Genomic DNA, 25,036 nt, shown 5'->3' on the forward strand with positions numbered 1-25,036 from the left:
TAGAGTTTATAATTGTTATTTGAGGTGTGTTAGTCTGATATAAACTCGACCATAACCAGAAACAGAACTTCCAATTTCAGTATTTTCAAGGATTGTTTATCTCACCTAACCATCTTCATAATGATTGTGAAAGGGTGACTAGTAGAGGCGGGCATGATGGCTGTATCATTCATTCACTCAACAAGTACTTAATGACATCTACTCTGTCCCTGCTGCTGTGCCTGACAGGTGAACTATCCCTCAAGGCCCTTTACATTTACTGGGGAGACAGACCTATAATCACTGAAAAAACAGTGTCAAAAAAGTGTCAAAAACTCTACCACAATGGCAGGCAATGGGGAGGACCCGTGTTGGTCCTGAGAAGTGGGGCATTCTTGAAGGAGGCAGGAAGTAGCCAGGTTGGGGGGTGTCAGGTACAGGGGGAAAACACAGGACTCCAGGTAACCAAGGGTGTGATCAGGACTGGAAGCTACAAGTAGCCCAGCATGGCTGGAGTTTGGCGCACCAAGGGGCAGAGTCAGATCGTGGGGTCCCGTGTGATGTGCTCCAGGGTTAGGTTTTCTCCTGGGGACAAAGGGGAAATGACGGAAGGGGAACAACACACACACATTGTGCTTTGAAAGGTCACTTTCTTCCATGAGAAGGTACATAATGACCATGTCAGTTATTCATTCATGGATGGACACCTTCAGAGTACCAGAAAATAGGTTCCTAGGTGGACTCAGTGACAATTACACTGCTAGGTCACCCAGCAAACATTTTGTAGGACAACACTGAGTTAAAATTCAGCCAGCTCCATCACATGTAGTTATACATCCGATGAACATTTATGGAGAGTCTACCCTGGGCCAGATACGGGCTCACTCACCATCTCCCTGTCACACATCTCATAATGCAGACCCCAGCCCAGGGCACATTTCATCACAAAACCAGCTCCTGAGCTCTAGTCCCCCAAACCCAGATCATCCTCCATTTACACAAAAGGTCGATAAATACTTGTGATTGGATGTGAGGCTATGTGGTGCACATGCACAAAACGGGAACGAAACTGTCAAGAAAATGTGAAGAAAATTTTTGACTTCAGTTGGTTCAAGATCATTTGGATCGTCAGATGTGAGGGGCTGACTTTTACGACCCTTTCCAAACCACATGCAGCCGAGCTCTCGAGCTCCCTACTCTAGAAAGGGCCTCCTGCTCGCCTTTCCCAAGAGGCCATCTCTCATGCTAAGCGATTATGCAAGGACTTCCTTCCAGAGTCTTCTATTTAGAGCTCCCTTGCCAGGCTCTCTGGCAGGGACCCCGAGGATGGGTCTGCATGACTTCTTGTCTGGTAAAAGCTCAACTTCCAAAATTAAAGGACTTTTCTCCCAAGAGCATTACCTTCCTCCTCATCACCTAGAGCGGATTCCCACAGGCGCCCTGGACAACCTCTCAAGTTAACAAATTCTGAATTTGTATTAGACTCAGCTAAGAAACGCATCCTCTTTCTAAACGTTTGATTTGATTCTCATTCTAAATCTTGCTGGAAGTCAAACCTAACATCCATGCTAGAAAAGCACGTGTCTTTTTAAAACACTCCTCTAGTCTACATGTGAAGGAATCCTAACCGAGGTAGGGAAGGGACCAAATTCCGGAGGACAGGCAGAAAGCTGATGCCTGGTGGCTCCTGAGGCCACAAAAGGGCTCTGTGTTCTCTCCCTTCTGAGTCCCCAGTGACTGCGTGGTGCCTGGCACCCATGGATGGCCCCAAACTGTTCTGTCCAGAGCCCAGGGCTGGAATTTGGGAGCAGGAAGGTCTCCTGTTAACCTTTGCCGGGGGTCCCCTCCTGCCATTCCCCGTGATCCCCCCATAATGAAAAGCCTCTACCCAGCTTCCCAGGGGATCAGCTTAGTGACTGTGAATTGGTTCCTGCTCCCTGAGAGGACAGCCTGGATCTTCTGAGTGCTGTCTCGTGCAGCGGCTGCATCTCCTCACTCACCACTTCACTGAGAGCGCGCTCTAATTCTGGGGGACGTGGCACCGGGAGTGCGGACCGGCCTCGCCCGGGACGTCACGGCTCCTAGCAGCCCCGCCAGCAATGGCCGCCTCGCCCTGCCCGGGGGCCCCTCGGCGGGGCGAGCGAATGCCCAGCGAGGGTCTGTTCTCCCTGCACGGCCCGGCGAAGGCTCACGAAGAGACAAGATACTCTTTCCAAGGAAAACACCTGTAAGTAACACAGGTTTTTTTGGAAGAACATTCTGCCGGCTGCTCTCCCTCCCGCCTTCTCATCTAACATCTCTTATCAGAAGGAATCGCCATAGTGAGCACAGAACTGCAGCCGATCCCAGCTGAACCTCCAGAGCTCCACACTCAGCTTCCCACTCCCGTCAAGCTGTAGTCACGCTGGCTGTGATTTGGGTTTCTTTCGGGGAAGCACCCCCCCCCAAAAAAAAACACTGATAGGAAACTCATCGACTTCCTGCAGACACAAGTGGGGTAGAAAAGCACCCCAAACCCTCGCCTGTGCTCTGTAAGAGTTTAAGGGAGAAAGCGGGGAGAAGGAGCAAGGGTGGGTGCGGGGGCAGACGGTGAGCACACGAGTGTGCGTGCACGTGTGAAGTGGGAGGGGCTGTGTGCGCACGCGCGTGTGCATCTGCCTGCATGAGTTTCTGGGCTGAGTTCTCCCGTAATGACTTGGAATCCATTGGGAAAACAAATCTTTTACAGAAACTGTAATGGAGATTCCATTCTCCATTTGCTGGAGATACCATCTCCCCATAAGGACCAGCTCAGCTTGGAGGCCGACTCCAGGGGATGCAGTGCCAGGATCCACCCCCCCAAATGCCACGTGCCACGGCCAGCGTGCTGTGCGAGCCCAGGGGCGCCCGGGACAGCGTTGGCCATGGGGATCGCTGACATCACTGCCTCCCTCATTCATTTGTTCATTCATTCGGCACTCGTAGTGCCTGCCGTTGACAGCACAGAGATGCAGGCAGGGCCCCTGCCTTCAGGAGGCCTGTCCTTGGATGAATAAATAGCAGGCATGACGTCAGACTGTACTAAGTGCCTTGGAGGAAGTGCAGCGGGACAGTGGGGTAAAGACAGACCAGGCTTGGAGAAAGGCAGGTGAGTCAGGTCTGATCGCTCACCTAGACCACCCCCTTCCTTGGCGCAGTGGGGCCCTTCGAGCCGAAAGGACGTGCACTTTCTCGTCTGGGGAAACCCACTGGGGCAGCACGCAGCCGTTTCCCACATGTACCCCTCCTCCTGGGCACAGAGCTGGGCCGCGTTCCCCGGGGTCCCCTGCAACTGGGCCAATGGAATTCAGGCGGGAATGGTGTTTCCCACGTCCAGGCCCAGCTGACCCTGCGCCCCTCCCTCTGGCGCCCTGCATGACAGCCCCCAAATGATCTTCCCAGGAGCAAGAAATAAACCTCTGTTCTGTTAGGTTTCTGAAATTGTGGGAATGGCTGTCAGAGCGTCAGCCCTCCCTGCAGTCCGCGTTGGAGCAGACGTCCACCTGGAGGTAGCCTCCCTCCAGGGGCTGCAGACACGTCGGGGGGTCCGAGCAGCAGAGGACACGGTCTCTCCAAACCACAGCGACACTGCAGACTAGAAGACAGGAGAGGCTGCCCCTCAGTGAGTCTGGGCAGCGGCTGCTGGCTTCCGGCACGTGGAGCGCGCAGCCCTGCTCATCGCACGCCGGACGCCACGCCCACACCTCCTGTCCCCACGGCTCCAGCTTAGAAACTTCACCGGCAAGGAGAGTCCTAGGAGCCTGCGTGTGCAGGGGCCTGAGAGCTCCCGCCGTTGCTGCTTCCCTGCCGGATTTTGCAAGGTTTGCATTCACTGGGGGGTGGGGGCTCATTTCCCTGCTTCAGAGCGGTGCACGTCCCCCATCAGGGCACACAGACGTCACTGTGGCCTCGTGAAAAGACTGCGCCCCCTCAACACAGCCACAGGCCCGTGGGGCGCGAGCGCCTGCTGCTCGGGGGAAGCCGGCTCTCCCCTCTCCTACTGCCAGACCCGACCTCTCTGCCTCGGGGCCGCCGGCAGTGGTCAGGCTGGAAGCAGACTAGTGTCTTTCCTCCACTGTCCAGCAGAGGACAGACGTGGCGGGACCAACCGACCCAGCAGATCTTGGGAACCCCTGCAGGACAAGGGCTCTGACCACAGTGGCCTTCTTCCCTTTTGGAACCTTTCACAGGCCTGGGTGTGACTGGGCACAGAAGAGGGAAATGCCTCGTGTCGGTACCCATATCATCAACTCTGAGAAAGCTCTGAGAGCCAGGACGACAGAGTATCCCAGTGGCGGCAAGATGCCTGCCAAATGCACATGTGTGAGGGTGTGAGTGAGCAAACGCCCCCTCGGGGCTCATTACAGACTCACCCATCACTATAAGGTTCCTGCCAAGCATTGAGTATTGGTGAGGATGACTCGGCCAGACGTTCCGGAGTTTGGGAAATGAGGTGGATCTGGCTTGCGGGTCAAATCGGGCCCACTGCCTGCTTTTGTAAATAAAGTTTTATTGGAACCCAGCCATGCCCGTTGGTCTACATATGGCTGAGGGCCGCCTTCACGCTACAAAGGCAGAGTAGAATAGTTTCAACAGAGGCCAGTTGGCAGGCTCACAAAGCCTAAAACATTTACTACCTGGTCCTTTACAGAAAAAGTTTGCCAATGGTTCTGAAGAAACTTAGGGCAGGACAGGAAAAAAGACGCAGACGTAGAGAATGGACTTGAGGACACGCGGAGGGGGAAGGGTAAGCTGGGACGAAGTGAGAGAGTGGCATGGACGTATATACACTACCAAACGTAAGGTAGATAGCTAGTGGGAAGCAGCTGCATAGCACGGGGAGATCAGCTCGGTGCTTTGTGACCACCTAGAGGGGTGGGATAGGGAGGGTGGGAGGGAGGGAGACGCAAGAGGGAAGAGATATGGGAACATATGTATATGTATAACTCATTCACTTTGTTATAAAGCAGAAACTAACACACCATTGTAAAGCAATTATACTCCAATAAAGATGTTAAAAAAAAAAAAGAAAAAGTTTGCCACGCAAGAGGGAAGAGATATGGGAACATATGTATATGTATAACTGATTCACTTTGTTACAAAGCAGAAGCTAACACACTATTGTAAAGCAATTATACTCCAATAAAGATGTTAAAAAAAAAAAAGAAAATGTTTGCCAATCCCTGAGCTAGATGGACAGATTTCTACTAGAGATGACCTTTGGGGAGTACAGCCCAAGGACTTCCATAAAACTGGCTCACACAATGAAAACCTGACTCCCTGTCCAATTTGCTTTCAATCCTGATAACACTTGAGAGGAAGCTTCTGGCTCCAGTGTATCTAAGACACGTCAACACTTGCATGTCCCACCCCCCGCCCCAGAGCTATGTTTTCTCTACTTTATGCTTGTTTTACAGTCGACTTCCGTTGTAACAGATACCTCCAGCTTTCCAATTGTGAGCTAATAAAGCCTCCTTTTAGAATAAATTTATTTATACTGAAAATGAACTACTAGCGAAAATCTTAAGTAAATGGCAAGTGGCAGTCTGACGCAGCAAGGGCCTCGAGGGCTGGTGGGGGCCCCAGAGCCGAGTCACCGGCACCCCCATTGGCATGGGCTGTGCCCTGGGCCTGGCGCATCGGCCTGCAGGACGCTCAGTCTGGGAAACTGTGCCCGGGCTGGGGGGGTCGATGCTTGAGTGCCTCCCTCCAGTCCTCACCTCCGTTTCGCCGTGATCTCGCCCTCCCAGGCAGGCCGCTCAAGGGCGGGTGATGGCTCTGGAAGTGAACTCCCATCCCAGGGGATTGAGGCAGGAGGGTGCCTCTGTGTGACTGAAACTCAGCAGGACCCTAGGGGGCCCTCCTGGCCACAAAAGCCTTTCCGTGTCCCCTGTTTCTTACTTGCAGGAAAAAGGCTTCAGTCTCTTAGACCTTCCTGAATTCCAAAGAGCAGATTCAAACACTTGCTAATCAGGGAAGTAAGGGAATGCGGAAACAAAGGGGGAACAATCACACTACAGTGCAGAGATCAAAGCAGGATCCTGGTTCCTGCTCAAGGAATATACGTAACAGTATCTTCAGTTCTTCTGCAGGAACTGAGGACCCCACCCAGGTGGAGGATGGCAGCTCCAGGCTGAGCACAAGATTCCTAGAGCCCCATCCTGTTACCCCACCAGCAACCAGTCAGAAGAAAGTCACACACCCTGCAGTCCTCACCCCAAGTTTTGCCTATAAAAACTTCTCCCCCAAAACCATCAGGGAGTTTGAAGTTTTTGAGCACGAACCACCCATTCTCCTTGCTTGGCCCTGCAGTAAACACTTCTCTGCTCCAAACTCCAACATTTTGGTCTGTTGGGCCTCCCCCATGCGACAGGCACACACACTTGTGTTTGGTGATATGCTGAGCTGGACACACCCTCCTGCTCCTTTTTTCCACGACTGCTACACACAGCACTTCTGACGCCAGGTGTCACCACATCCAGCAATCCTCTGCGACACCAGCTGGGGGTGCTACCATTTAACTCAACTCTGACACCATCTACCCGGAGAGGGTGTCCATCCCACAGGTTAAGGGCTCGGTCCCCCGGGATGCTCCCACTTCAGACGTCAATTGCCAAGTCCAGGTTGTCACCTGAGCTTCTGACCGATTGGCTGTAAATATGAGGTTCCAACAACCCCCTCCTTGGGTTTGATTAGTTTGCTAGAGCAGCTCACAGAACTCAGAAAACCAGTGTACTCACTAGATTACTGGCTTATTGTAAAGGGTATGACTCGGGAACAGTCAGATGGAAGAGGCGTAGGACGAGGTGTGGGAAGGCGCTCGGAGCCTCCATGCCCTCCCAGAGTGCCATTCTCACTGAATCTCCATGTGTTCACCCCCTGGAAGCTCTCTGAACCCCGTCCTTTTGGGTTTTTACGGAGACTTCATTACGTAGGCACGACTGATTAAATCACGGGCCGCTGGTGACTGATCCAACCTCCAGCCCCTCTTCCCTCCTGGGGCGGGCGGCAGGGGCGGGGAGGGGAAAGTGAAGGTCCCAGCCCTGCAGTCACAGGGTTGGTGCCCCTGGTGGCTAGCCCCGGCCTTAGGTTCCCTTGGGACTTCCCCAAAGTCCCCGCATGCACATAAGCTCAGGTGTGCTAGAAGGGGTTTGCTATGGATGTCTGCAGACATCTTTTTCACTCTTATCATTTAGGAAATTGCATGGGTTTTACGAGTTCTGGCCAGAAACAGGAACAAAGACCAAACTAAGTCACAGCGTCACGTGTGGTGAAGGCAGGGTGATAGCCACGACACGGCTCTGTGGCTGGGGTGTGTATGGTGGGGTGTCTGACCTGGGGGGCCCTGCGAGGTTTGCTGCTTCATCTCTGCATTTTAATAACCACCCCCCAGCTTTCTGCATCAAAAAGAACAGGAAACAAAACAGACTAATCAGGCCAAGGAATGAAGCCGACGCCTTAATAATACTCGAGGGGCCCTAGCTCCACAGGTGGGGAGAGGCGCTGGCCACGGATGGGATTATTTAATGGGGTTCTCACCACCACTTTATCAAATTGTTGCTCAGATTGGGTTGAATCTTCCTTCAGAGGGAAGAAGATAATGCTAGTTGATGGCCTTGATCATTGAAAAACAAATTTGTAAAATGAGTCCTTCAGTCCTTCAGGAAAAGCAACCTCGTGGTGGCTGCTGGGAGGTGACCCTAAGGGAAGGGACACAGAACTGCCCCCTGGCACCTCCGGCTCAGTCTCAGCACCTCTGACTTTTCACCAAGATCATGGTCAACGTGGACAAGCCATCATTCTCCATTCAATAACTTAGTCATAATTGGGAAGAAGTGTGAACGTGCAGACCAAAGGAAGGTGTCAGAGGTCAAAGGCCATGACCCAAGTCTCCATCCCATCTCCTTCCACGCACCAGAACAGCCAGTGGACAGTAACCGGAGAGAGAGGACCCAAGGCAAGCAGGCCCGTCCACCCTGGAGGACGCAACTGCCCTTCTGACTTTTCTCTGTTCTGTGTATTACTTATCTCATTACTGAAAAGGCAAAATCTTGACCTTCTTAGACACCCAGTTTAGAGCCGGTCCCAGGCTCCAGGAACGAGCCCATCAGACTTGATTCGCGAGATCCCGGGAGACGCAGGGGCTAAAGCCGAGAGCTTCCCCACCGGCAGGACGGTCCCCACTTACCCTCACCAGCTGCTGTGGGAAGGGCCCGCGGGAGTTTTCTGGCACGTTGATGGGTGGGATGACCCAGTCCCGTTTCTGCCGCCTCCGCCCACTGGAGCTGTGATGCTGCGGCCACGGCAACAGCGTGTCATTCGGCGGCTGGACAGGGTCCAGGGCTGCACTCTTCTTTCCTTTCTGCAGCGTTATTTGGAAGGGAGAGAAGAGGAAAAGAAGCCTGGTTAGGTTTTGCAGAGGAAAAGGCATCTGTTAGAATTTGTACTATCCTAGATCCAGGGAAAGATTGGATGGTGTTGGGAAAAGTGGGGACGTGTTAGGGAAAAAAATCTAGCAAGACCCTCATCTCTACAAAGAAATGGACTACAGATTAAATGGGGGTTAAGAAACCATAAACAAAGAAGAAAATATAGCTGACTCTTTAACCAGTACATCAGGGCTTTTTAAGCCCAAAACAATGGAAAAAAACTACAAAGGAAAATATTCATACATTTTAACTTAAAACCCTTGTTTACAAAAACATACCCTAAAAGCAATTGATGAATTTACAACAAATCTGACAGAGCTAAGAGCCTGACTATATAAAGAGTTCCTACAAATCAATAGGAAAAAATTGGAACTTTATTATAACAGGAAAAAGACACAAATAGATAATTAACAGAAAATAAATACAAAGGATCAATAAACTCATGAAAACTGTCATCAAACAATGTAAATGAAAGCAATATATCCTCCTCACCCATCAAACTGACAAGAGTAAACAAAATGAATCCTCCCCCCTGAGGAGCGTGTTGTGAGTGAGTCAGCAGAGGGTGATGGTTGAGGGTGTGGGGTTTGGCGTTAAACAGACCTGGTGTGAGTGAGTCAGCAGAGGGTGATGGTTGAGGGTGTGGGGTTTGGCGTTAAACAGACCTGGTGTCTTACGTTTACCTGCATCCAAAGATTCATGTGACACGGGGCAAGTTCCCTTAATCTCTCTCAGCTCCAGCTACTTCTTTTATAAAACGGGCTTGGTAATAACAGCACTGAACTCAGAGGGTTGCTATGGAAATTAGACTGATAAGAGCCCATGCCTGGCGGGAACCAGCGGGACTGAATGTCGGCTGCTCTGAAGTCAGTGGGGCCCCTCACTGCTGGGAGCAGCATTCTGTCAACAACTATCAGAAGCCTCAGAAATGGTCCTCGCTTTTGACCCCATAACTCCACAGCTGGAAATCTGTCCCAGCGGAACTGCATGTGGACAAACCCGCCAAATAAAGATGTTCATTGTGGCTGTCTTTATAATAACATTATGTATATGTGAAATAGTAAAAATACCAGGAAAAAATTCTGGAAGTCTGATGGTGGTAAATAATATTTAAATGCATTACACTATGTTCATATCTTGGGATACTACGTGTCATTAGAAGTTACTTTTTGTAAGTCAGAAAGAGAAAAACATATACCGTATGCTAACGCATCTATATGGAATCTAAAAAAAAAAAAATGGTACTGATGAACCTAGTGGCAGGGCAGGAAAAAGATGTAGACATAGAGAATGGACTTGAGGACACGGGGCAGGGGAAGGGGAAGCTGGGGCGAAGCGAGAGCAGCATCAACACATATACACAACCAAATGTAAAACAGCTAGTGGGAAGCAGCCGCATAGCACAAGGAGATCAGCTCGGTGCTTTGCGACGGCCTAGAGGGGTGGGATAGGGAAGGTGGGAGGAAGGCTCGAGAGGGAGGGTATATGGGGATATATGTATGCATACAGCTGATTCATTTTGTTGTACAGCGGAAACTAACACAGCATTGTGAAGCAATTATACTCCATAAAGATGTATTAAGAAAAAAAAGAAGTTACTCTTTGAAGATATGAAGAAATTCCATACACTAATAGGAAGTGGAGAAATGGCACCAAAGTATACAGGCAGCATAAGTCCCCATGTTTTTTTAAAAGAATAGAGAAAAGATTGGAAGGAAATACATAGAAATGTAAACTCTGGTTTTCTCTGGTCACCAGTGAGTTTTTATTTTAATTTATTCCTTTTACTTTTCTGTATTTCTGAATGTTATAATGTACATGAAATTGTATAATTAGAAGAGCTAACAGGACTCACGTATACACAAGATATCTACACCTGTATCACCTCCATGTTTATTTTCAAGGTGCCCCGTGTGGCTGCCTCTGCACCATTCTCATGGTTGATGTTCATTTCACTCCGAGTCTCAGAGCCAGGAGCATATGAGAGCTCATGTGGCAGAGACAGACCTCGGACCAGGACAGCTCAAGCCAGAGAGGACAGAGCTGGCTGGAGGCCCTGGGCGGCGGCCCCTCTCCAATCTCGGCGGGGTCCCCACCCTCCAGCTGAGCTCCCACCCCGTGAGAACCTCTTGGTCTTGGCATTGCCCGTTGAACCGTCTCCACTCCCTTTTGCAAAAAAGTTGCAGAGAAGTAAGTTAGACACACGTAGACAAAACTAATTAAAAAAAAAACCAAACAAACATGTCAGTCCTGAACGCCAAAACTTGATGCTACATCAATGGAAAAATCCATCTGGACAAGCCACACTCCAAAGAGACCCCCCTCTGGGACTTTCCCCACCAGGGGTCCAGCTGTCTTTCGTGTTGAGTTCCTGCACTGAAGAGTCTGCAGCAATTAAAAACCAAAAGGCTTCCCTAGGTCACTTCCCATCCTTCATCAGAGGATCCACGCAAGGTGTGTGCATCCCCAGTGGCCTTGATTTCTACGGAAACATGACATTCTCTCAACATCTATTCAAGTCAAACTAACAGATGCTGCTGCCTTGTGACCAACCCTGCGTCTCTCATGATGACAGGGGTGGGGTCATCTCTAGCCTCCTTGATGGGCAACACAGAACAGTGTTCAGGATGGTCCTGGCCACACAGCCCCCCTTGCAGCCAGGATGCAGACAACTGCTCTCCACGCGTCAGGGGCAGCCAACACCTCGTGGGCTCTGAGCGCTCTGAACTGTCTCTGCCTGCATCTTCCCTACTGCCAAGGCTACAGGAAGGTCATGCCCCCTCTACCAGGGAGGTGACCGGGCGGCTCAGAGAGGCCAAGTAACTTCTGAAGGCCACACAGCTCTTTAGGCAGAGGCAGGATCTGTGTGCCTCCCTCACTTCTGGGGTTTCTTCATGAGGCTCCATCCCCTCTACGGGTCCTCGTGTCAGTGTGCAGTGGGCTGGGCAAACATGGACATTCCCATCGGGGAGGCCCAAGGACGTCAGTGAAAAACCTCGGAGTTCCCGCGGCGTCAGCTTCCAGCTTAGAAATGCCAAGTGTGAGATTCCCACCTGGACTCCCCACCTCTGCGCTGATGCCTGCCGCATGTGCCCAGTGAGCCCTCCAGGGGACTGCCAGGCTCCACAGATGCATGACCTTGCGGGGGCTCCCGGCCTCACAGGAAACCAGGGTCACCCGGTGCAGGTACCTGCCTCAGCAGAGGGGACCCACTTGGTGTTTGCTCTGAGCGCGTCTGCATGCGTGTGTGGGGTGCTGGGCCAGGGGTCCCGGCCACAAGCGCGGCCTCTGGGAGGTGGAGCCTGGCCATCCCAGCTCCTGCCACGTCTCCCACGTGCGGCACAGAGGATGCAGGTCTGCCTTGCCTGCTGATGCTTGGGCACCTGCAGAAGCTCACCCGAGCCTCTGAATTTTAGACTCAGAATTTTCAAGGTTTTCATTGAGCCGTTCTCCTTTTAAAAACCTGCTTTGTCTTCATTTGCTTAGGCTGAGCTTGCATGGCATTAATTTCCCTAGTGTTGTTTAAATAAATTGCACATATTTGCTACTATTTTAAAGCTGTGAGACAAATGTAATAACAAAATCTGGCGAAGATCGATGCCAGACCTGCACTAGCTTCAGCTGGGAAGACACACCCACTTCTCTGGGGGAGGAACGCCGATGATGACAATGACCTGTCACCTGATGAGGCGAGCACGCGCTCCTGGACCCGCGAGGACCTCGGGCCGTCCAGAGTGCGCCACGCAAACCCAACGCGTAATCACACGGTTGGTAAATCATGTTTCCGGCCACTCTTGAAGGTATTTCTGAACAGACAACAGCTGCCGATTTCCCCACTGCACCCCAGTCACCCGTGTTTCTGAGCCAACGATGGCAGGTGTTGGGTGATAACATGAATGTGGCCTCTATGCTCCTGGTACACATGTGCATGTTCACCTACAGGCCTATAGAGGCACACGCATGTATGGACAGGGGCAGGCACATAGAGACACACGTGCACACACATATATGTGCACGTGCCTGTGTGCTTATGTATCATATACACATGCATGTGTGTACATATGTGTGTGTTTTGTTTTTTTCTCCCTCTGTGTATGTAACGTGTCACAATTTTCTCAAAACCAACAGCCCGGCCCTGACAGGCTGGCCAGGCTCCACATCACTGGTTCCTTATAGACAGTTCAGCCCAAGTCAGAGGTTTTGTAACTGGTGGGGGTCTGAGAGGGTCCTGACTGCTGCGCCGGCCTTGGAGCCAGCCAAGCTGTTATCTGCAGGTTTGCAGGATGGCGAGCACTGAGGAAATTGCCTGGTCCCCTGATGGGACTCTCAGCCCAGCCCACCCCAGGGAGTAGCTGGTGCTCGACAAGCAGCCGCTGAGCGGGGGACGGTGTGCAGCGGGGGTGGTGGCGTTTGGGCCCTGGGGACCCCTTGGAGCCCTGGCCCCAGGAAGGGGTGGCAGATGGGCTTTTACAGGGGCATCTTGAGGGGCCAGGACCGCTCAGGACACGCGTCTGCCCTGTTCCGCCCGCAGCGAGCCTTCCCCAAAAGGGGCGGAGGAAGGGTAGGGGCCGTGGCTCCCAGGTACAGACCACGCAGAGGCCAGACGCTCGTTTGTGAGGCCCTAAATCCGTCTGCTACTTAATCAGCTCTTATTTACAAAGCATTTCTCATTTCAGATGGCCTCTCCCACTGAGCCTTCATCAATCGGGCTGAGCATCGGATTCGTTCTGCTGACGATGCTCTGAAATGGTGATTTACTAGGGGAGGAGCCTCCCCAGGCTGGGGTCCTAGTGCCGGGCCCGGGACCCGGGCTGAGTCTTTTCCTGCCTCTGGGCCTCTGTCCCCCACCCCCACCAGGGCTGGACGAGCTCTGCAGTTTGGGGGCAGCTGGGGCATGGGCAGGAGGCTGGGGTACTTTCTGGAGCGTAGCTTCTTCATGTCACAACCTGGGGGGTTCCGTGGTCTCGCTCCTGAGCGATACAGGTGAGCTACGGAGTCACTGCCCCAATGGACTTGCACTTTGCAAAGACAAGACGCCATCCCGTGCCTGTGCGGTTGCTTGGGCTGGTCCCCCTCGAGGGGTGTGTACACCAGCTCTGTCTATAGAGCGTGGGGGTCTGGGGAGCCCAGGACAGGGGTCTCTCTCGGCAGGTTTTCAGGACCAGTCTCAGGCATAGGCATCCTCTCTCCAGGGACAAAGTGACAAAGCCCCCATGCTCAGGAACACAGTTCAGTGAACTCAAGAGAAAAGGGGAGGAATGGAGACAAGGACCGTCTTCCATTCTCACGGGAAGGCCGAGGCCCCAGATTCACAGGCAAGCTGCACGACTGCCATCCTCCCCCCAAAGTCATCACTTTCCACCTTCTCCTGGCACCCGGCCCGAACCTGGAGCCCAGCAGTGACCTGCACACCCGCCTTCCCGAGGTGGCTTTTGTTTTTTATCTCCTCACTGGGCACATTATCTTATTTTGTTAAGCTCCCAGCAGCCCTGTGCCCGCCCGGGCCGGCTCTCCTTGTAAGGAGGGCTGCTCTGTGTGTCTGACTATGAGAGTAATCAAGTGTGACTTCTAGGTGAGGCCTTCAGGGATGCCCCGACATCAGGAAGAAGCTGGGTCACTTCCTTTCCATCATCATTCACAAGTGAAAGATGAATAATGTAAAACTGACCTGGGGCAGGTTTTAAATTAGTGCCTCTTTTTTTTTTTCTTCTTTTTTTCAAAAAGGAAAAAAAAAAAAGAGAGAGGAAAGTGTCTGGGGAGGAGGATAGTCCTGTGCCCCTCCTCCAGCTACACGTGGAAAGTTATAATTTGTCATCTTCTTCTATCACCCAACCACTCGCCTGGCAGGAGCACAGAATTATGAAGAGCCAAGTATAAGCAAATAGGTGACTCATGAAACACTCAGAAGTGGCACCGAGCAGGGGATATAAAGAATCCAGACTCTGTCTTCAAGGCAGCAAGTCCCTTCCCAGCCATCATGGTTTGAGGAGGGTGACAGCTGGTTAGCAGCGAATAAGCGGTACGTAGTGCTCACCTCTCCTGGTGCCGGGAGTGTAGGTGACGGGTCCCACTGCGAGACAGGCAGGGACCTGGGACCCGGGGCCCCCTGCTGCAGGGCTTGCACCTGGACAGACGTCTCCTTGAGCAACAGATACAAAGAAACTATAATGGACTAAAAAGAACTGCACCCACGGCGCAGTTCAGGCCAAGTATGAAAAAGATACAAAAAGTCCAAAAACCCAACTGCCACTTCTGAAGAGCCGGGAGCAAAAGCAGGGTCCTGCGCATGTGCCCTGCACTCACCACCACCAAAGTCACCCCTCTGGCCCAAGCCCTGGACACATCCCTATCCTCACCCCATATACGGAACCCCACGGACGCCCGGCCGCTTCTGCCAAGCGCAACGAGCTCCACTGTTCTCCAGAGAAGATGGCCCAGCAGAAGCCACTGCCCTCAAGAGGCGACGTGGATATGAAAACGGCTTCAAAATTCCCAGATCCCGGTGCGTTTCTAAGGAGCGCCTGGCAGCCCTGACCTTCGAAGATGGGGTCACAGAGGACAGCCTGACCCGCCGTGGGCCCTCCCACGCAGCCGTTGGGTCCCGTGCCACCCTGCCTCAGCACCCTACACTCCCCCCGCTTTTGAGAAAATAGCATGAACACAAGTCTGCTCCATTCAACAAAAGCTCAATTTATGGGGAAATTTTCAAGTTACTTCCCCATGGGATGTGCCAACCAGGCGAGCTGACCGCCAATGTCCACGAGGACACTTCTTGATCAAGGCGCCTGGGGTCAGCTTTCCGGCCCTCCCCCCGATGGAATCATGGGCTTTCATTACCCAGAGCTGTGCCTTCTTGGGAAGGTACCCTGTGTGATCTTCTTTCCCTGACTGGCAGTGCAGCCCCGTGGACCCTGAATGCGGAGGCAGGGGATGGGCAGGCGGGAGGGAATTGTGTTTTTTAACTTCCCTGGTCTTCCCTGCTCTCTGGTCTCCAGACTGGGCCATGTGCCCAGGAGCCGTGCATCCAGCCCCTCTCTGGGCAGTGGGTGTGCAGCTGAGGGACGGGGGTCCAGGACCTGCACCTGCACTGAGCTCCCCGCGAGATGCAGGGAGGGGAGGCCCTCAGGATGGAGCCCTGACGAGGCCGGGGCTGCTTTTCTTTCGCCACGAAGGTCAACCAGCCTGCGTGTCTCACTGCATGAAGCATCGCCGGGGCATCCACCCGGGACCCCTTTCCTTTCAACCAGCGTCCAGCGTCCAGCCCTGTAGGCTCCTGCACCTTCTCACATGCAGAGTGACCAAGACCCACTCACAGAGTCTCACCTGACCCTCTCGGTGGCCCTGATGTTGGGGAAGGAGGTGGCTCTTCCCAGCCACAGACACACGACCAATGTAGGGCTTGGGGCCCCCAGGTTACGAACTTCATGGGTCTGCACTCAAAATGAAACACTTGGGGAATGACATGCCATGTCTGCATTGTGGACTAACACTACTTATGCTGGAACAAGGGTAGATGAGATTCATTCCCCAAATATCAACGTTGTTTACGACCCTCTCCTCTGTCTCTGATTCACCAGCCTTCCTGTTTTCATTGCTTCCTTATAGCTTTGGGTTAAACATGCTTCAATAAGGGAAATAGCATCCTTCCACTCCTCAACCCTCCCAAATGTCAAACCCAGTACTGATTTTCACGGAGGATAATTAGATTAAAAAAAAAAAAAAAAGAGGCACCAAAATCTATACAGATAGTTCATTTCTCTACCTTCGGCTTCCCTTTCAATATACATTTGAAAAATGGTACTTTTTGTTTGCCTGCAAGGATGTATATTTAAAATATTTAACTAGGGTTCTGTCTGCAGCCTTCTGCCTGGTTTCCATGGTAGCTAAGGACCGACAGAATAAAAAGGTATTTAACAAACACAAAATAAAACAACAGAAAGATATCTCCGTTCTTTAACAAACAGCATGGGAGCCATTCTAAACAAACATTTGCATGAGTTTGGTTCTGAAAAGGCACTTAGTGGATTTTTTTTTTTACATCCAGGACACTATAGGGAAGACGAATGCCCTATGTATGCCCCACAAAGCACTACGGTATTTCTTACTTGCGATCTCTTCTAAGAAGGGGAGATTGTTTTGAAAATTCCCATAAAAATCATACAAAGAAAGTTTTCCTGAATGAAATAGCATGATTATTTCTTGTGCATCTATATTTGGAAGGACAGTCTTTTTTTTTTTTTTTTTTTTTGCGGTACGTGGGCCTCTCACTGTCGTGGCCTCTCCTGTTGCGGAGCACAGGCTCCGGACACACAGGCTCCGGATGCGCAGGCTCAGCGGCCATGGCTCACGGACCCAGCCACTCCGCGGCATGTGGGATCCTCCCGGACCGGGGCCCGAACCCGCGTCCCCTGCATCGGCAGGCAGACTCCCAACCACTGCGCCACCAGGGAAGCCCATGGAAGGACAGTCTTAAGCGAACACTCCTGTACCCGCTGCTTGCTGTGTGTGGGGCAGGGGGCAGGGATGGGCACCCCCTCCCGCCTGCTCACTCACGCCCATGACAGCCCAGGAAGGCAGGGGCTGGCGCTGTGCTCATTCACACCTGGGCAGAGGTCCGGGGACTGGCCCAGGCTCATGGGGTTGGGGTCGGAACCCAGGCCACTCCCTCGGCCCCTCCCTGCTCCTCGGCTTGGACGGGGGCGCCCTGACATGGAGGGTAGATGCTGCCTGTGCTTTGCGACCCTGGCACCCAGTGCCCCCGTGTCCTAGGCAGATGGGCCAGGGACTCAGGGTGGGAGCAGCCCTGGGGGAACAGCTGAGACGCGGTTCTTTAGGTAACTCGCATCCATCACCATCATACCGACGGAAGGCTTCATGTTCTTCCATAGTGTCAAAACCACACTTCTTTTAACAGACACTCAGAGCACACCCCTTGCCCTCTTCAGCCTTGTGTCCGCCCAGAAATGAAGACACAAGACAATGCGCCCACCCGTGCAGCCCAGGGAGCAGGCAGAATGCAGGTGTAACGGACGGGAGCACAGGGGAGGACGTGTCTGCTTTACGGGCCACGGTAAGGAAGTTGGGGGGATGCCCGAACATTCAGACAAGCCCGCCCCACCGTGTGTGTGTGTCACCTCCACGAGCCTGGCCAGGCTGCTCGGCCATCCTCACTCCCCGGCACGGCAAGGACCCCCAGCGCCCGAGCAGTTCCGCCTGCCCCTGCCCAGCTTGCGCTGACGTGTGGGCCCAGGGCATCCTCTGGGGGGTGTCCTGCGCATTTGCAGGGTGTTGAGCAGCATCCCCGCCTGCCCCCCACTCCTCCCGTTGACACAAGCCAAGCTGTCTCCAGGCATCTCCTGCGAGTCCCCTGGCTGGTAACTGGCTCTGGAGAATCCAGAAAATTATGTTTTGCCAGGAACAACATAAATGAAATTACTCTGTAGTTTACAGGAAAAAAATACAATCACAGTAAAAAAAAAAAAATTAAATTAGCAAGTTAGGCCAAAATGTATGACTTTTTCCTGGAGTTGTTAGCAGTGGGACCGAGTGGCGTCACTCATATTGGTGTCAATTAGTGAGAAAAATGGTCAGTTTTGTCGGTGTGGGTGGTCCTGGAAGGCTTTGGTCGGGAGGAAGGTTAGCGTCTGACAGGCAGTGAGGGAGGGTCTCTCTCCCCTCCTTTTTGCACTCACATCACAGCGCTTGCTTTGCTGCAGGAGAAGCGGAGAGCACTGCTGGGGGTGGGGCAGGTCCTGCCGAAGTGACGGGACATCACCCCCATAGGGACATGGGGGCAAAGCGGTGGATCTGGTTGGGGGGGCATGGCCTCGTGCCCTCTGAGGCTTTTGTTTTGTTTCAGGAAAAGGCGAAGCTGAGAGAGGGGGGATTCTAGGATCCAGGCAGGGGTACTGGGTGGCGGGACCTCCCAGGGCAGGGACGGGACAGTGCCCAGAGCACAGGGGTGAGGGGTGATGGACCCCACGGGGCAGGAGACGGAGCTGGGCCGGCCCCTGGGGGCCTCCACTCCACTTAGCAAACCAGCCCTGCAGAGACAAGCAGGAAGCAGGCCGACCCGGGGCTGCAGCGGAAGGAGCCACCCTCCTGCCCCGCTTTCAGCCCTCCCTGGGGCCCTGACACACCCTAAAATAGACTCAGACGCCTGACCAAGGGCCGCCTGGCCAGGGACCTGCCCGGCCACCTCCCCCAGCCTGCGGATGCTCCCTCTGTGGGAATGCTGGCTTCTCTCATCTCAGGTCTCGACTCAGATGTCACCCTCCTGACCTCCAGGACACAGCGGCAGCCTCTACCCTCTCCCGGTCCAGCCCCCCGCCAGGCACCCCACCTTAGTCCACCCCGTGGCTGCAGCTCAGTGGTCAGGCCTGTCGCCGCCCTCGTGGGACCATTCCCGGTGATGCCGTTGCATCTTAGAACGTTACAAAGTGTCCGGCGGGGACATGCAAACAGTCTTCACTCACCCAGTGACCAAGGGAGCGACTTGGGATCTTTCTGACTCACGGGGCTCAAAGTCCTTCGAGCACGCCCGCCGCTCACTTGCCCCCTCGGGGTGTTGCTCCTTGGCCCACAGGAACGAGACAGGGCAGGATGGTGCAGTCCATTCCTCTCCCCTGGCCTGCGTGTCCGAGGCTTCCCTGCCTGGCAGCGGCCCCTCTCTCTCGTGCCCTTTGCTCCCCCCAGCCGTGGGAGCCAGTGAGCCACCCGTCATCTTCATTCCCTTGTCCCCCTCAAGTCTCCCTGAGACGGTGCCCCAGGCTGCGACCCACCCCCCGACCCTGGGACAGGCCAGGGTAAGTGACCAATGACCGTGATGCTTTTCTCCCTGGGCTGTGGGACCCTGGACACCTTTCCTGTGCAAAATGAAGGGTTGACCCCGACACTCGTTCAAGGCCGTCTGCAGCCTGAAACACGGCCCGAGCTGGACCTCCTCCACCTGCGGACCCCAGGGCAGCTGGCAGCCCCGCCCCAGGGCGGCTCTCCACACCTGCAGAAAACGCACCTTCCAGCAATTAGAAGTCACTCATGCCTTCACGCTGGCAAAGTTAAACTCTGCAGTCTTCTGGGGAGTTCTGCGCATCCGCTGAGATCTACTACTGATCGCCCATCGCCGGGGCGGGCCGCCGGGCTGCGGTCATGACCACAGACTCTGGACAGGGACCAGCCTCCTTCCCGGCAGTTGTACGGCCTCTGACGTGGAGAAGGAAACACCTGTTTCTCCTGCCGTCCCCCAGGCAGTCAAGCCCGTGCCTGAAGCAGGCCTGCATGGGCGGCACCGTCTGAACTTGCAGGAGCGAGGAGGTCATTATCACCCACTAAGGCAGCTGCCGTCCTCCCGGGGAAAACAGGCACGTGGACGGCTGTCTGCAAGCCCACTGACCACACTGTTGTCTGTTTTCTGAGAGTTGCTGTTTCTCAGTCACATTGAGGCCGTCTTTTGGAAAAGCATAAAAGGACCATCTTGCTACTTTCTGAAGGTGTGCACTCTGTCACTCGGCTCCACCTAATGACCTTCAGGTGCTTTCCCAAGGTGACATCTGGCGTGGAAAGCCCCACGCGCCCCCTTTGGTTAAAACTCCAAGTCGGCAGTGTAGGGGTTCAGGTGCGGGCACTAGCCCTCTGGAGCTCATGGAAAGCGGGTGATGCTGGGACGCAGGGCCGCTCGCGGGCCAGACTTTCCTTAGGGGCTGCACCGCCAGGGGGTTGCAGGAATGGCTTCTCAACCAGGCCCTCCCCATTCCATTGTCTTGTAACCAACCTGGGCGTCCATAATACCAAGATGGGCTCCGCCCACTCGCAGGGGGCAGACCGTGGGGATGGGGGTGATGGACCCCAGGGGCTTAAAGAATCGGGGTCTTGGCAAGCCTTGTCCTTGCCGGTCCTGGAGACCCAAGCAGAGGCGAGGATAGGACTTGAGGCGTCCGGAGCACTGGGTTGGATGCCCGGCTCCGGACTCACATCCCGTCTTTGGGAGGTTGCCTTGGGTCTGCCGGCACAGCCCCAGGGTTGGGCGTCCACCTCAGCTGGAAGGCACTGGCCACACCCCTGGTGACTGAGTGTCCTGGTGTCACCGAATCAAAGCACCACAGACTGGGGCGCTTCCACAACGGACGCTCATGTCTCAGTTCTGGAGGCCACAGGCCGAGACGCAGGCGTAGCAGGGCTGTTCCTCCCGAGGGCCAAGCAGATGTGTACCCAGCCCCTCTCCTAGATTCTGGTGGCTGCCGGCAACCTTCCGGGTTCCTTGGCTTGGAGAAGCGTCACCTCGATCCTTGTCTTCATCTGCACACGAAGTTCTGTCCGTGAGTGTGTCTGCGTCCAAATTCCCCTTTTAATAAGTTCACTTGTCATGTTGGATTAGGGTCCGCCCGCCCTAGGGACCTCACCTGAACTAACCACATCTGAAAACCCAGTCCCATTCTGAGGTTCTGTGGGTTTGGACTTCAACACAGGAACTTTGGGGGGCAAAGTTCAGCCCATCCACCCGGGGAGGCCGAGACCCCAAGGAAAGAAGGCGCTTCAGCATCTGGGCCTGGTCCGGCTGCTGGGTAACGCTCAGCTGAGTTTATCTTTCATAGATGCTGACATACTCTAAGGCCCAATATTAGTTTCATAAACATCAGTTTCTTTCTTGCAAACTATACCCACAGGTCCCATTGACAATTCCAAGCGCTATGGCAGCCAGTCAGATGACAACGAACTTTATCTTCAGTATTTACTGCTAGGCTGGAATATTGCTCTGATTCCTCGGGGGCGATTCAGCACTCCCGTGGGAAATACGTGACCTCATTTACATTTTCTAATTGAATTGCTATCAGCTTTCCTGCAAGACTGCACACAAAAAGTTCTTCCAGATTCCAGCCCTGCTTGTATTACCCACAAAAAGACCGCCTTTAAATTGTTGCTAAGAAAGGAAGGGAAAAGGGGAGAAGTTGCCAAATTTTTATGGTTCACCTAACTGGAAAGCTGTAAGTTTTGCTGGCTCCACAGTCACTGGAATAACGTGTAAGGGAGACTGCGCTTGACGGGACCTTGACACGGGAGAGATGGAATTTATGGAACCGGGAAATTAGGGGGTCCCCTCGCACCCTCCTCCAGGGATTTGCTCCAAGGCTCCTCTTGGTAAGAGCTTCTCGGGACTTTTAATGCTGCAAATGGCTCCTTTGAAGGAGGTCCTTGTGTTTCTAGAAACTTCTGCTGACACAACTCCCGCTGGCAACGTTCTCGTTGGACACCCCACCTCTCCAAACCCAGCCAGGAAGCCCTCTGCATGCATTAGAAAATGTTTGAAAATTGTGAATTATAAACGACATGCAGGAAAGTGCTTGGAATGTCAGTGAACAGACACATGAGTGATCACAGAATGAACACCTGCCCCCAGGACCCCCTCACGTTCCTCAGGCCCCCACCAGGGCCACCTCCTCTCACCTCCCACAGTGGTCCCCTGTGCGGCTGTACATGCACTCTGAGCTGTCCACGTCTGGGCTCACAGTCTGCACTTTCCTGCCTGGGTGCCTGCCCTCTTTCCCTCGATGTGTCTGTGAGATTTACCCATCCTGTTGCTTTGTTCATGTTTGCGGCTATATAGAAATTCACTGTATGAATCCACCACCAGGTACTTATCCAACGTAATGAGGATGAGTGTTTGGGTTCTTTTCAGGTTTATCAAATTCTGGTGCAGAGCTGTTGGTACGAATGTGTACACACTTCCGTTGGGCTTGTACCTAAAACCAGCAGCATAATAAAAAATACGCATTTGGTCTTTGCCTTCCACAGAGCTCTCAAAACTAATCTCTGCAGTGATGGGCTGACAGGAGTATTTTACCCAGAGCTCCTAGGCCCCTAGGAATTTCCTGGGTGAGAGAGCACCTTTTGTCCTAGTGAGGTGACTCTGGCGGGGGGGGTCCTGGAGGGGGCTGGCCACCAGAAAGCCTAAGCCATGATTAGAAGCTTGGAGCTCTCAGACCCACCCCCCATCCTCTGGGGAGAGGGGAGGGGCTGGAGGTTGAGTTCATCGATCATGGCTACGTGATGAAACCTCCATAAAAATCCCTAAACTCTGGGGTGTGGAGAGCTTCGAGGCTGATGAACACGCCCATGTGCCAGGAGGGTGGTGCACCCCATCGCCACAGGGACAGAAGCCCTTGCACTTGAGACCCTTCCAGACTTCGCCCTAAGTAACTCTTCGTCGGATGCTCCTCTATGTCCTTTATAATATCCTTCATGGTAAACCAGGAAGAGTAAGTGAGTGTTGCCCTGAGTTCTGTGACCCATCGTAGCAAATTATCGAACTGAGGTGGGGGTCGTGGGAACCAAGCTGGGCGGAAGCGAGTAACCTGGAGACCCACCACTTGTAACGGACGCCCGAAGCGGGGTGGGCTTTTGGGACTGAACCCTGAGCCTGCGGGGTCTGCGCTGACTCCGGGCTGCGAGTGTCAGAACTGAATTAAATTAGAGAACACCCAGTTGGTGTCCCTGGAAAGTCAAGAGAACTGGCTGGGGTGGAAAACCTACCCCTTTGGTGTCAGAAGTGTGAGAAGAGGAACAGTTTTCCTTTCAACCAGGCAAACGTATATTCAGCTTCCAATGAAAACGCCCGTTGTTGAGAGAAAGGCTGCACCATTATGCACGCCCACCAAGAGCACACGGTAACTCTAGCTTCTGCACATTCTCGCCAATATTTGGTATTTCCAGTCTTTCTAAGGTTAGCCATTCTGGTGGATTCTTGGCTTTAATCTGCATTGCCCTGTTGAGGTGGACAGGTCCTCACACTGATCCACCCACCGGCTCTTCTCTTTGGTGGACAGCCTGTGTTCTTTTTTCTTCTATCATTAGGTTATCTGTCTTTATGTAGTGATTTGAGGCTCCCTTTATATATTCTGGACGTGCCTCCTTGGTCAGTCATTAAGGGTCACAAATATCCTCTCTCCAGCTCTGGCTTATCTTTTCACTTTTTTAAGTATGTGCTCTGAAGAGTGCATTCTTATTTGTAACCAGGTCCAATCATCGACCTGCCCTGCATACCCCGTGCTTCACGGGTTGTGTATAAGGAAGCTTTCCCCACACATCTCTCCCTATATTCTCTTCCATTTGTTTGGTTTGTCTTGAACACTCAGATTTACAATCCACCTGGAATTGATCTGGGGTGTGGAGTGTGGTACAGGGTCACTTCACGTTTTCCTCTTAAGGGTACCCGACTGGCCCAGCATCACTTATTGAAAAGATAGTCCTCACCCACTATTCTAAGCAGGGCTTAGCAGGCTTTTTGTTAAAGGGTCAGAGAGTTAAATATTTTAGGCTTTGTAGGCCAAGAAGCAAAGTCGAGGATATTAATACAGACACTTATACAACCATTTAAAAATACAGAAACCATTCTTAGCTTTCAGGCCATCAAAAGGCAGGTGGCAGGTCAGACGTGACCTGTGGGCTGTAGTTTTCTGGCCTTTGCCATCTGGTGCCACTCAAACAAATCAAGTGTTGGCACCGTGCGTGTTTGACAAGGCTCATCAAGTCGTGTATGTGAAGCGGGTGAACTGTGTTGAAAAAAAAACCTCCATGAAGACGAGTTTTTAAAACATTAAGTATTTTTTCTGGGCTTGCTATTCTGTTCCATTTGTTTTGCTCTCAAACGACACCGTTTAATTACTGTAGTTCAGTGGTTCTCCGATGGGGCGATTTTGCCCCTGGGGAGCAATTGGCAATGACTGGAGACAGCTTTGGGTGCAAGCGGGGGTGCTGGGGTGCTGCTGGCATCTAGGAGGTGGGGGCCGGGGATGCTGTTGAACACCCTGCAGTGCCCACGGCGGCCCACGGTGGGTCCCACGTGCCAGTAGTGGTGAGGTCGAGAAACGGGTGCTTCACTTGTGGTCTTGATGTCTGAAACACCAGGTCCTCACATCTTTGTGTGGTTCTAGGTTATTCTTGGCCCCTTGTATTTCTATTTAAAAGTTTAAAGTCAGCTCTTAACCCTTCTAAAGACAAGCAAAGAAAAAACATGCTGGGATTTTTGTTGGGATTGTATTGAATCTATAGAAACCTTTGGGTAGAACTGACATCCTCACAACTTTAAGTCTCTTATGTTATGAGCAGGGCACATCCCTCTATTTTTAAAGATCTTCTTTAATTGTTCTCAGTAATATGTAAGGGTCTTGAAAATTTTGTTAGGTTTACAACTATAATTTTTTTTTTTTTTTTTTTTTTTTTTTTTTTGTGGTACGCGGGTCTCTCACTGCTGTGGCCTCTCCCGTTGTGGAGTACAGGCTCCGGACGCGCAGGCTCAGCGGCCATGGCTCACGGGCCCAGCTGCTCCATGGCATGTGGGATCTTCCCAGACCGGGGCATGAACCCGTGTCCCCTGCATCGGCAGGCGGACTCTCAACCACTGCACCACCAGGGAAGCCCTAACTATAATTTTTAATGCTATTGTAATTGGTATCTGGTTCAGATTTTATTTTCTAACTATTTATTCCTGGTCCATAGAGGTGCAATTGCTTTTATATCCAGTGCCTTTGCTAACATCATTCATTAATTCCAGTTACTTATTTACAGATTATTTCGGATTTTCTACATTCACAATTATATAAGCTACATATAACGCT

General features: G+C 52.7%; 1 protein-coding gene across 2 annotated transcripts in view; it reads right to left on the reverse strand.

Moving 5' to 3' along the window:
* The window catches only part of CDH4 (cadherin 4), a 559,330-nt gene that overhangs the window by 127,300 nt on the left and 406,994 nt on the right, over positions 1-25,036 (reverse strand). The window contains exons 4-5 of one of the 2 annotated variants that reach the window (XM_060120473.1): positions 18,499-18,504; positions 8,186-8,359 (exon numbers count right to left, since the gene is read on the reverse strand). In XM_060120473.1, the coding sequence (XP_059976456.1) occupies positions 8,186-8,359; positions 18,499-18,504 (180 nt within the window). The remainder of the gene's footprint in view (positions 1-8,185; positions 8,360-18,498; positions 18,505-25,036) is intronic. The other variant, XM_060120472.1, reaches the window with a different exon arrangement.

Source organism: Mesoplodon densirostris, chromosome 16 (genome assembly GCF_025265405.1).
Source record: "Mesoplodon densirostris isolate mMesDen1 chromosome 16, mMesDen1 primary haplotype, whole genome shotgun sequence".
NCBI lineage: Eukaryota > Metazoa > Chordata > Mammalia > Artiodactyla > Ziphiidae > Mesoplodon > Mesoplodon densirostris.